This window comes from Falco naumanni, chromosome 7 (genome assembly GCF_017639655.2).
Source record: "Falco naumanni isolate bFalNau1 chromosome 7, bFalNau1.pat, whole genome shotgun sequence".
Taxonomy (NCBI): Eukaryota; Metazoa; Chordata; class Aves; order Falconiformes; family Falconidae; genus Falco; species Falco naumanni.
Window position 1 is genome coordinate 72,754,596 of NC_054060.1, and position 12,393 is coordinate 72,766,988.

The following is a 12,393-nucleotide window of genomic DNA, read 5'->3' on the forward strand; positions in this document are numbered from 1 at the left end:
GAGTCTTAGGGTTAAGTCTTAAAGTTAAGTCTTAAGGTTAAATCTCAGGGTTAAGTCATAAGTTTAAGTCTTGACGTTAAAGCTTAATCTTAAGTCTTAGAGTTAAGTCTTAGGGTTAAGTCTTAAAGATAAGTCTTAAGGTTAAATCTTAAGGTTGAGTTTTAGGGTTAAGTCTCAGGGTTAATTTTTAAGGTTAAGTCTCAAGGTAAAGTCTCAATGTTAAGTCTCAGGGTTAAGTCGTAAGTTTGTGTCTTAAGGTTTAGTCTTCGGGTTAAATCTTAAGGTTAAGTCTTAGGGTTAAGTATTAAGATTTAGTCTTAAGGTTGAGTATTAGGGTTAATCTTAGGGTTAAAAGTCTTAAGGTTAAGTCTTAGGGTTAAGTTATAGGGTTAAGACTTAACCCTAAGTATTAGAGGTTGAGTCTTAGGGTTAAGTCTTAAGGTAAAGTCTTAAGGTTAAGACTTAGGGTTAAATTTATGGTTAAATCTTAAAGGTTAGATCTTAGGGTTAAGACTTAGGGTTAAGTATTAAGGTTAAATCTTAGTGTTAAGTCTCTGGGTTGAGTCATAATGTTGAGTCTTAGGGTTAAGTCTTCAAGTTAAGTCCTAGAAGTTGAGTCTTACGGTTAAGTCTTAAGGTAAAGTCTTAAGGTTGAGTCTTAGGGTTAAGTCTTAAGGTTAAGTATTTAGTGTAAGTCTCAAGGTTAAGTTTTAAGGTTATGTCTTAGGGTTAAGTCTTAAGGTTATGTCTTGGGGTTAAGTCATAGGGTTAAGTCTTAGGGTTAAATCTTAAGGTTAAGTCTCAGGCTTGAGTCTTAAGGGTGAGTCTTAGCGTTAAGTCTTAAAGTTAAGTCTTAATGTTAAGTCTTGGAGTTAAGTCTTAATGGCAAATATTAAGTCTTAGGGTTAAGTCTCAGTGTTAAGTCTCAATTTATATCTTAGGGTTAAGTATTTGGGTAAAGTATTAAGGTTAAGTATCAGGGAAAAGTCTTATGTTAAGTTAAAGGTTAAGTCTCAGGATTAAGTCTTAAGGTAAAGTCTTAAATTTAAGTCTCATGGATTGAGTCATAGTGTTAAGTCTTAAGTTTAAGTCTTCAGTTTAAGTCTTAGGGTTAATTCTTAAGAGTTAAGTCTTAGGGATAAGTCTTAGGGTTAATTCTTACAGGTAAGTCTTAGAGTTTGATTCTGAAGGTTAAGTCTTAAGGTTGAGTCTTTGGGTTAAGTATTAAGGTTAAGTCATAAATTTAAGTCTTACGGATTGAGTCTTATGCTTAAGTTTTAAGATTAAGTCTTCAGTTTAAGTCTTAAAATTAAGTCTTAAAGCTAAGTCTTGGGGATAAGTCTTAAGGTTAAGTCTCAAGTATAAGTCTCAGGGTTATGTCTTAGGGTTAAGTCTTAGGGTTAAATCTTAAGGTTAAGTTTTAGGGTTAAGTCATAAGGTTAAGTATTGCGGTTAAACCTTAATCTTAAGTCTTAAGAGTTATGTTTTACGGTGAAGTCTTTAAGGTTAAGTCTTAAATTTAAGTTTTAGTGTTAAGTGTTAGGGTTAAGTCTAAGGGTTAAGTTTTAGGGTTAAGTCTTAAGGTTAAGTCTTAAAGTTATGTCTCAGGGTTAAGTCTTAAGGTTAACTCTTAGGCTTGAGTCTTAGGGTTAAATCTTACGGTTAAATTTTAAGGTTAAGTCTTAAGGTTATGTTTGGGGTTAAGTATTAGGGTTAAGTCTCAGTGTTGAGTCTTAAGAGTGAGTCTTAGAGTTAATCTTAAAGTTAAGTCTTAATGTTAAGTTTTGGGGTTAAGTCTTAATGGCAAATATTAAGGTTAAGTCTTAGGGTTAAGTCTCAAATTATGTCTTAGCGTTAAGTATTAGGATTAAGTACTAAGGTTATGTCTCAGGGTTAAGTCTTAAGGTGAAGTCTTAAATTTAAGACCTAAGGAAAAGCCTTAGGGTTAAGTTAAAGGTTAAGTCTCAGGGTTGAGTCTTAAGGTTGAGATTTAGGGTTAAGTCTCAGGGTTGAGTCTTAAGGTTAAGTCTCAGGGTTAAGTCTTAGAGTTAAGTCTCAGGGTTAAGTCTTAGGGTTAAGTATCAGGGTTGAGCCTTAAGGTTGAGTTTTAGGGTTAAGTCTTAAGGTTAAATTTTAAGGTTGAGTTTAGGGTTAAGTCTTAGGATTAAGTCTTAAGGTTAAGTTCTAGGCTTAAGTTTTAAGGTTAAGTCCTAAGGTTAAGTCTTGGGGTTAAGTCTTAATGATAAATCTTAAGGTTAAATCTTAGGGTTAAGTCTCAAGGATGAGTCTTAGGGATATATCTTAGGGATAAGTCTTAGGGTTAAGTCTTAGCATTAATTCTTATGGTTAATTATTAAGGTTAAGTCTTAGGGTTAAGTCTTAAGTTTAAGTCTTAGGGTTAACTCTCAGGGTTAAGTCTTAACGTTAAATCTTTAAGATTGAGCCTTAAGGTTAAGTCTTAGGGTTAATTCTTAAGGTTAAGTCTTAAATTTAGGTCTTATCGTTGAGCCTTAAGGTTAAGTCCTAGGGTAAAATCTTAAGGTTAAGTCTTAGAGTTAAGTTTCAGGGTTGAGTCTTAAGGTTGAGTATTAGGGTTAAGTGTTAAGTTTAAGTTTAAATCTTAGGGTTATGTCTTAAGATTAAGTCTTAAGGTTAAATCTCAGGGTTAAGTCTTAAAGTTAAGTCTTAAGGTTGAGCCTTAAGGTTAAGTCTTAAGGTTGTGTGTTAGGGTTAAGTCTTAGGTTTAAGACTTAAGGTTAAGTCCTAGGGTTAAATCTTAAGGTTAAATTTTAGGCTTAAGTCTTAGGGTTAAGTATTAGGGTTAAGTCTCAGGGTTGAGTCTCAAGGTTGAGTATTAGGGTTGAGTGTTAAGTTTAAGTCTTAGGGTTAAATCTCAGGGTTAAGTCTTAAAGTTAAGTCCTAAGGTTGAGCCTTAAGGTTAAGTCTTAGGGTTAAGTCTTAAGGTTGAGTGTTAGGCTTAAGTCTTAGGGTTAAGACTTAAGGTTAAGTCTCAGGTTATGTCTTAATGTTAAGTCTTAAGGTTAAATCTTAAGGTTTAGTCTTAAAGTTAAGTCTTAAGGTTAAGTCTCAGGGTTATGTCTTAGGGTTAAGTCTCAGGGCTAAGTCTTAACATTATGTCTCAGGGTTAAGTCTTAAAGTTAAGTCTTAGCATTAAAATCTTAAGTTTAAGTTTTAAGTTTAAGTATTTGGGTTAAGTCTTAGGGTAAAGTCTTGGGGATAAGTCTTAGGGTTACGTCTCAGGGTTAACTCTTAGGGTTAAGTCATAAGGTTGAGTTTTAAGGTTGAGTGTTAGGGTTAAATCTTAAAGTTAAATCTTTAAGATTAAGTCTTAAGGTTGAGTCTTAGGGTTAGGCCTTAGGGTTAAGTCTCAAGATTAAATCTAAAGATTGAGTCTTAGGGTTATGTCTTAAGGTTAATTCTTAAGGTTAAGTCTTATGGTTAACTCTAAGGGTTAAGTCTAAGAGTTATGATTTAGGGTTAAGTCTTAGGATTAAGTTTTAAGGATAAGTCTTAGGGTTAAGGCTCAGGGTTAGGTCTTAAGGTTGAGTCTTAGGGTTAAATATTAAGGTTAAGTCTTTAAGTTAAATTTTTGGGTTAAATCTTTAGGGTTAAGTCTTTATGTTAAGTCTTAAGGTTAACTCTCAGGGTTAAGTCTTAACGTGAAATCTTTAAGGTTGAGCCTTAACGTTAAATCTTAAGGTTAAGTCTTAGGTACAAGTCCTAGGGTTCAGTCTTAAGTTTAAGTCTTAAATTTAAGTCTTAAGGTTAAGTCCTAGTGTTAAATCTTATGGTTAAGTCTTAAGGTTCAGTCTTAGGGTTAACTCTCAGTGTTAAGTCTTAGGGTTAAGTCTTATGGTTAAGTTTTAGGGTTAGGTATTAAGGTTAAGTCTTATGTTTAAGTCTCAGGGTTAAGTCTTAGGAGTAAATCTTAAGTTTAATTTTTAAATTTAAGTCTTAGTGTTACGTCTTATCATTACATTTTAAATTTAAGTCTCTAAGGTTAAGTCTTAAGGTTAAGTGCTAAGTTTAAATCTTAAGGTTAAGTCTTAGGGTTAATATTAGGGTAACTCTCAGGGTTAAATCTTAAGGTTGAGCCTGAATATTAAGTCTTAGGGTTAAGTCTTAAGGTTGAGTCTTAGGGTTCAGTATTAAGTTTAAGTCCTAAATTTAAATCTTAGTGTTAAGTCTTATGGTTAAGTTTTAGGGTTAAGTGTTAAGTTTAAGTCTTATGATTAATTCTCAGGGTTAAGTCTTAGGAATATGTCTTAAGTTTAATTTTTAAATTTAAGTCTTAATGTTAAGGCTTAGTGTTACATTATAAATTTAAGTCTTTAGGTTAAGTCCTAATTTTAAATCTCTAAGGTTAAATCTTAGGGTTAATATTAGGGTTAACTCTCAGGGTTAAATCTTAAGGTTAAGCCTTAATGTTAAGTCTTAGGGTTAAGTCTTAAGGTTACGTCTGAGGGTTAACTCTTAGGGTTGAGTCTCTAAGGTTAAGTCTTAGGGTTAAGTCTTAAGGTTACGTCTGAGGGTTAACTCTTAGGGTTGAGTCTCTAAGGTTAAGTCTTAGGGGTAGGTCTTAGGCTTAAGTCATACGGTTAAGTTGTAGGGTGAAGACTTAAGGTTATGTCTTAGAATTCAGACTTAGGGTTAGGTCATACCTAACATAGTGTTAGGTAATGAGTAGAAATTTAAAAACAGCCATGCAATTGTCCATGTTCCAGAAACATGTCTCTTCCGGCTGTTGCAAAGGCGCCAGAAATGTCCATAACTTAGAGCAAATTACATCCTTCTGTAAAAATTGTGTTAGTTTCCAATGAACAATTAATGGGACATATGAAAAATGGTAAAAACCTTTTGAAGTGCTGCTCTTTGTGTCTTGCAGATGAGTAACACTGCAGCATTACACTAAGGCCAATAAGGTGCTCCCCTTCCATCTTCCCAAGCTGGGAACTACTCTCTACAGGATAGTATCAAAGTATACGCACATTTTAAAGTTAGGAGAAATACTCTGAATTATTAACAATTAATGTTTTGCTCATATTACAGCAGTTATCCAGCTAGAGAGCACAGTGTAAGGTTTAAAAACACTATTTCACGAGAAAGTACATCTAAGCATACCTTAATAAGCTGGGCCAGAGAAAGAGGTGCGGAAGGGTCACCAATCTATTCAGAAAAATTAAACACATATTCAAGTTCTACAATCAAAACAGAGCAATAGTTCACCCCTGCTGCTGTATGAAAGCCTGCGCTATATCCTCTGAGTGTCACTGGAAGAGCCACCTCCAAGCCAGTGGAATTTATACTTGTTCAAAACAAAGTCCAAACCTTAAACAGCTTAAGTATGCCTACGTTGTTAATGAGAAGAAACTAAAGTAACCAACCCCTCCTGAGATCAACCTATTGCTCAGGATACCTCAGAGGGGGACCCTTGTCAAATGCTCACAACTGCTTAAAAGACGGAGGGTTAAGGAAGCTATCCATTTTCAGCTCGAAAGGATCTAAAAAAATTATTTCCGTTTATTTGAGAAGGAAGTGTCACTACAGGAAACATTGTCAGCGCAGTTTATAAATCAATCCGTTAATAGCTCAGCATTTTCTAAATGCACACAGGTATGATTCATGAACGCAGTATAGTTTTTGCGCTGTCTTTCATTAACTTTAATTAGACCCCAAGTTCACAAATTTCTAGATTAAGTTATCCTAAGAGCTTACAAAGTGATCAGATCCAGTGACCTAGAGCTCGTGTAATGCCTCACACCATTCTAGTGAAGAACAAGCAGTTATACTTACAGATGAAAACCAAACACCACCACAAAGTAATGTTTGTACTATGAGGGCTATTTTGAAATGCATCGTTGCACGTAGCATTCCCCCCAAGGGCCAAATGGAGATCTAGGCCATTACCACTCAAGTATCTCCTCGAGTTATTTATTCATGTCTTAGCAGCAGAACGACAGTGTTTTCTGACCGGAAGAAAAATGCTGCCCCTTTTCCAAATGTAAATTCAAAGTGGTGGTGTACCAAGTTCAGTGGTGCAAACCTTGAACCTGCAAGCTCTACAAATGAGCATACATTACCGGTACAACACACAGTCGTACAAGAAATATTCTAGCCTATTCAGTACGAAATGCAATGCCTTACTAGGCACAAATACCATTATTCACATTAGAACCGCGCAAATGTTGGCATTGCTCAGTTTTCACTATGCTGAATCAAATACATTGGATTTACAGCATACACTATGTTTCACTGGAAAATATGTTTGATATATATATTATAAATATTATAGATAAAACATATATATTCTATATATATTTATATATATATTAAAAAATTAGTACAAGGCTACATTTCTTAGACTTAGGTGCAGCATGTAGAAAAAAGTTTCAGCTTGTGTTTTTACATACCTCTTTTGATGTTCTACTTGCTGGCTCAGTTCGACTTCTAGAAGAAAGAAAGATGATCAGAACTTAAAATAAAGCACTTGTAACCAACATAAAGCAGTGAAAACAGTTTATAAAACCTGAACATCAAAACATTGTGTACTGGTAGTCTTATGAATACAGAAATTTATTTCTATACATAAAGTGTGCTCTCCTGGTACATTCAGTGCAACTGAAATAAAACCCAAAATCCCATTCCTTCTTTGTCCCCAATGACTCTAAGATACAGAATATAGCAGTGCAAGAAGAATTCCTCAGATATTTTCTTTCTGCTCTCTAAGTACCAAAACTGTGAAGACTGTGCTACATTTTTCTGTTCTTAAACAGTCAGCCATCCAAATACGAAGGCACCTTCAGGCAATCTGTATAGCCCCACTATCACAAACAGGTACCAGATAGAGCACTTTGGTTTCTACACCCCTCTGACAAAACACGAACAGTTGTCTGTAGAAAAGTGTTTCTTGGTGGAAGCCCAAGCACTGTGTTCAGGTACCTACCATACTTAGCCTAAAGTGACTACAAATAGCAGTAGAAACATCACCTGAAAGCAGTTCCTAGGATTTTCTGTGATCGAGGAGGCCTGTGTTAAAAAAATAAGAAAAAAAGCCTGGATTACCAGAACTTGCTTTACGATCATCTTGAACATGCTACAATATTTTAGGAAACGCTTATGACACACAAGCCCTTGCCGAGATTCCACATACTCATTGGTCTGTACCTGCATGCTACTCATGAATCAAGCATGCAACCGTCCATCAGTTAACAAACAATTCATACATCATCCAAAGCGTCCCACGAGCAGGGGCAACCCAAAGGCTGCTGTGCAGGTCCTGCACAAATAGAAAGGCTCATTCTTCCTGCCACTGCTACACCACCACCAGGCTCGCAAGTACAGCCACGTACCTCCTGAACATGAGGAAGTGCTTTAGATTACCACACCACGGTTTCTCCATCCACTTGCCTTGAGGAAGATACTACAAGGTGACTAACGCATTTCTGAAGGCCTCTCCACCGTGACACCAAGCGTTCATCATTCCCAAACACTAACGACTCTACCAGTTGTTTCCACAATGGTTCCAGCTGAAGGAATAGAAAGCTGACCTGCCCGATCCATTTGCAACTTTAGCAGAGCAGCGGCATTCATCCCTTATCCCCACGTGCAGGTATTTCTTGGATCTTTGATGCTAGTGGCACCTAGCCTCTCATTTTAGGGCAGCATGCCAACACCAGGAGAGGGTGCCATCCAACCAGAAGTGGAGGATATATTGACAAGACAGCACTAAGCATCCCCATCTAAATTAACCCCCCAAACCAGGCCATGCTTAGCAGCACAGTGCTGTGGCATCCAGAAACCCTTGGTAGTGCCTGGAAGCACTAATATGCCCAAAGCTTACAGGAGAGCCACATAAATTCAGGGGGGTTTGCTTGCAGATGCTTCATGGGTACTAGGATGCTGCTGTACTGTTTGTTTGAGACACGCTGTAACTCGCCCGTATACTTTATTTATTGAGAACTAACATTAGAAAGACACGGCAAAACCACAAGTCAGTAATATCTACTCATGGTGGAGGAGAGATCTGTCTTGAAGAAGGCTGGAAAACATGACCATTCAAACCATGCTGATGCAGCTGATACAGAACTGGACTGTACGAATATATTGATGACAGCAATAATGCTGTAGTCAGGCTTACATTTGAATATCTGCAATTGTAATCAGATTCTCTGTCCTCCATAAATCTGAGGAATACAGCAGTAATACCTGGAGCGCAGAGAGCAGCTTAGGGTGAAATCAAACTTAGAAAGGTAACTACCAACATTTGGGAATGTGCTCAACTGCTTTCTGAGCTTCAGGTTTGGAAAAGATCAACTGTTCCTTCACCGTCCTGGCACAAAAGGCAATACGCTTTAGGACGTTGCTCTTTTTCTCTTGCCCAACACAGGCATTGTCTTTAGGAAACTAATAGGAATCACTTAAGAATGAAACTTCTTGTTTGCACGGTTTGCCAGCTGGCCACTCTCAGTCTTTCCTCTGGAGACAGCATGCAGCCCCGCCACCCCCACCCCTCTGGGGTGTAAGAATACCCTGCCCCCCCGCACCCAAACAAAGGAAGCAGTCAAACACGGAGACTCGGACTGCTGGCAGATGGGAACCAATTACCAGTTCACACTGCAATGTGTCTCTCCGTTTACTCTAAAAGCAATACAAGCAAAAGCATACAATAAGGAATCTCTCTGCTTAGAGGAAACAGGATGGAGAACTTGACTCTCAGAAAAACCAACCCCAAGAACAAACTCAATTCAAACGTCTGAACAGTTTGAATGCCACGTCCCAGCGGGCTGAAAAATCTAAGTCTGCTTTGGGACAGATACATTCAAATCTGCCCTGTCACAACACAATTTAACAGCAGCTTTAGCAAGAAAGATACAACCGGAATGCCTCCGTAAACCAACAGCCACAAAGAAGGTGAACACACTGAAACCCCTCCCAAAGAACACAACGCGTTATGGCTACTTACCCAAGGTCTGTCTTGCCGGTAGCTTTAACTCCTCTAACAGGGACTCTCCTAACAGTTACCGATGAGTGCCTTGGAATCAGGGCATTGTCATCTGTGTATTCTGGAAACAACATCAATACAGAGAAAGCATCAGTCAGTTTGTAAGAGTGATATTAACATGTCGTGACGTAGCACTTCAGGGAACCCCTTTACAGATAGAAAAGCAACATTTTACACACAGCGTCATGCTTTTATCATCTCCACACACTCACGGCACCTTTCCAGAAATCTTCAGGTCTGATAGTCAAACACAAGCAGCAAAATCTTTTCCATTTGTTTTGAATCGTTTCAATGCCAACAGCAAAATGGTCTCTAAAGTCACTAAAGCAGAGTCTGCTACAACATGAGGCTCTTTCCTGATCTAACTTTCATTGCTTTTGCTCCTGTTAGCTTACAAAACCCTAGAACATGTCTCTATAATAGCGAGCACGGAAGAGGACACCCCCACCCCGCCTCCCACCTTTTCAAACACATCCCAACCATCCATTTTGCCTTCCCACCATCTTCAAAAAGAGTCCACCATCTCTTTTTTTTTTCCCCAGTGATGTGTAAAATCCTGTTTACTTTTAGCTTCTATTAGCATTGCTTCTATTACGAGATTTCCGTGATCACGCGGCTCGGAAAAATCTGAACAATTGGCCATCTTCACTCAGGGTTCACTGAAGGGTCTTTCCAAGATCATGTCAACATTTAGTCAGGACTCCTGCACAAAGTTATAAAACCCACGACCGTATCTCCACAGGGAAGATCTCCAAGAACCCCCTTTAGGCAGGACATCCTGGCCGAGTTCTTTCCTTCATCTTCTGAAGGTGACTTTAAACACGTAGATGCTGTTCAATAAAAACGGAAATTCACCGTTATGTATAAAACCCCAAAATCTGGCATACACATAAATGACACCGAAATGTATTCCTTAGCTTTGCTCTGACAACCGCTGGGGGATTTTTGCATTTTCACAGGGAAAACACCCTTACAGAAGTTCCAGTAAGCATCTGTGTCACAACCTGTACGTCTGCCTCTACCTGCATGTCTGTCTCTACCGCTGTATATGACACGCGACCCCGTAACACCCCCAAGACCCCTAACACCGTGCTGTTAAGTCTGCTCACAGATACTCTCCTGAACATACTTTACCCATCTGTAGGTAAACAGCGTGTTTAGGTCCAACCATTTGAAAGGCTGGGGCCAAAGTTACAGTTACCACAGCAGGCATGTCATTCTGTTTCAGTTTTAACACATCAAACAGGGAGAGGAAAAAATCCTGTGAGTACACATTGTAAAGACAAGACTGTTGTGGGAATGTCACAGAACCACAGGATAAAGGAAAAAAAAACCCAACCGATAAAATTTGAATTTTTAAGGAATGGAGACGGTTTCCAAGTCTTTGTATTTCTGACAAGTCATATTCCAAAGTCTTCAATCACATGCAAGCTTTGCCAGACGGTAGATTACCAAGCTGAAACAGCACGCTAAGTAATACAAAACCATTACCGTCTCTGAGAATCAAGCACCATTTCTCAGATTCAAAAGAACTTAGGGCTTCTCTAAGAACATTTTTAGGTATATTCACCATAACTGATCTGCCATAAAACTTCAGTACTGCCCTGACACCGTCTAACACGCAGTACCACGACAAAAATGCACCGTTTGAAAGAAACGAAGAAATGATGCTCAATAGCATCTGAATGAAAATGTCTTTGGTGTAGCAAAGAAGCTGTATTGGCAAGAAATGCCAAGTATACTTTAGACAGAACGCTCGTCTGCAAGATGGCTTTCCAGGGTCTGCATAGATTCTCACTCACAGATACACTCTTGATCCCAAACGTTGCTGCTGAGCAGTTTCTGCAGCAGCCAAGCACCACTTTTCCAATGCGGTGGAGTAAAAGTAGCTGAAGACAAATTTCAGTCACCAAACCCACTTTTTTTTCCCCTTTAAATTAGCCACCCACTCCTTTTCTATCACGTTCAGCCTTCTCTGCCGGCTTTCAAAGAAATCTGGCAGGTTTGTGATGACAAGGCGTTGTCCCACATTTCCTTATCGTTTTACCTAGAAGGGCTCCCAGAAACCAAACCCCTTCCACGCGCGGTGTCGCACACGGACCCCGTACGCTGCTGTGCCTGGCTGCGCACACAGCCCTGACGGCAGCTGCCAGCGCACAACCACGGAAGAGCAGCTCTGAGGCCCCAGCACAAGTCACCGCTGCCGGCCGCGGCCCAACCGCCTCACTGGGCGCCTGCGCCGCCGCCAGCCGGCCGGTCCCCGGTCCCCTGCGCCCAGCCGCCCCCACGCACCTTCCATGGTCTGGGCGTTGGTGACCTGCAGGTCGCAGCGGGTCGCCTTCAGCCTCTCGCGGCCCATGATCTGGCGCCTGAGGTCGCGCAGGGAGATGTGGGGGCCGTGAAAGGTGACCACATCAGAGCTCAGCCTGGAGGAGAACTTGTAGTGGACACACGACATGGCTGGGGCCAGGCGGTGCCCGCTCCGCGATGGCACCTCACGCAGCAGCTGGCCTCGCGGCCCCCACAGCAGGTCAGGGCCCACCGAGGGGCTGGGGCCAGCAGCGCGGGCTGAGCCCGCCGGCTCCTCCTCGCAGCCCCGGTGGGAGGACGACGGGGACAGGCCCTGGCTCGGCCTCCGCTCCCTCCTCGCACCAGCGCTGCCAGGCCAAGCTGCTCGCTATGGCAACCCGGGCGGCTCCGCATTGTGACAGAGGGGCTCAGGGGGCCACTCAGCGCCCCTGGGGGAGGGGCCTTCATCAGCCCCGCCCGGGCCGCCGGTGTCCCTGCTGTCCCCCAGCCTGTCACCGCCCCGTGCCCTGTCACCTCCCAGGCTGTCATGGCTTGCTGTCCCCTCCTGTCACCCTCCAGGCTGTCATGGCTTGCTGTCCCCTCCTGTCACCCCCCAGGCTGTCACTGCCTGCTGTCCCCTCCTGTCACCCCCAGGCTGTCACAGCCTGCTGTCCCCTCCTGTCACCCCCCAGGCTGTCACTGCCTGCTGTCCCCTCCGGTAACCCCCAGGCCTGTCCCCGCATACTGTCCCCTCCTGTCACCCTCCACACTGCCACTGCCTGCTGTCCCCTCCTGTCACCCCCCAGGCTGTCACTACATGGTGACATAAGCTACATAAGATAAAAAAGAAAAAAGACAAAAACCAAAATGAAAACCTGCTTTGATGAACACCGAAACACCCGTGACTTTCTCAGACTCTTCACTACCCCACATGTGAGTCAAGGGACAGGGTCTCCTAAAGGCCCTTTTGCAGGCACTTCCTGAAGACACCCCCATCCCCCACCCCACCCTGCTTTTCTACAAGTGCACAAAGAGGTTAAGAAGAGTTTCATGTTTAAGTTAAAGGAGGCAGTTTCTGAAAT

General features: G+C 41.1%; 1 protein-coding gene across 1 annotated transcript; it reads right to left on the reverse strand.

Annotated features, from left to right (window-relative positions):
* Window positions 1-6,410: 6,410 nt before the first annotated feature.
* Window positions 6,411-11,480, reverse strand: LOC121091073 (E3 ubiquitin-protein ligase RBBP6-like). The gene is made up of 3 exons (XM_040600260.1): window positions 11,315-11,480; window positions 8,984-9,083; window positions 6,411-6,468 (listed from the first exon to the last, which is right to left on the reverse strand). Exons 1-3 carry the CDS (start codon window positions 11,478-11,480, stop codon window positions 6,411-6,413), a joined length of 324 nt encoding a protein of 107 aa, XP_040456194.1.
* Window positions 11,481-12,393: the final 913 nt, after the last annotated feature.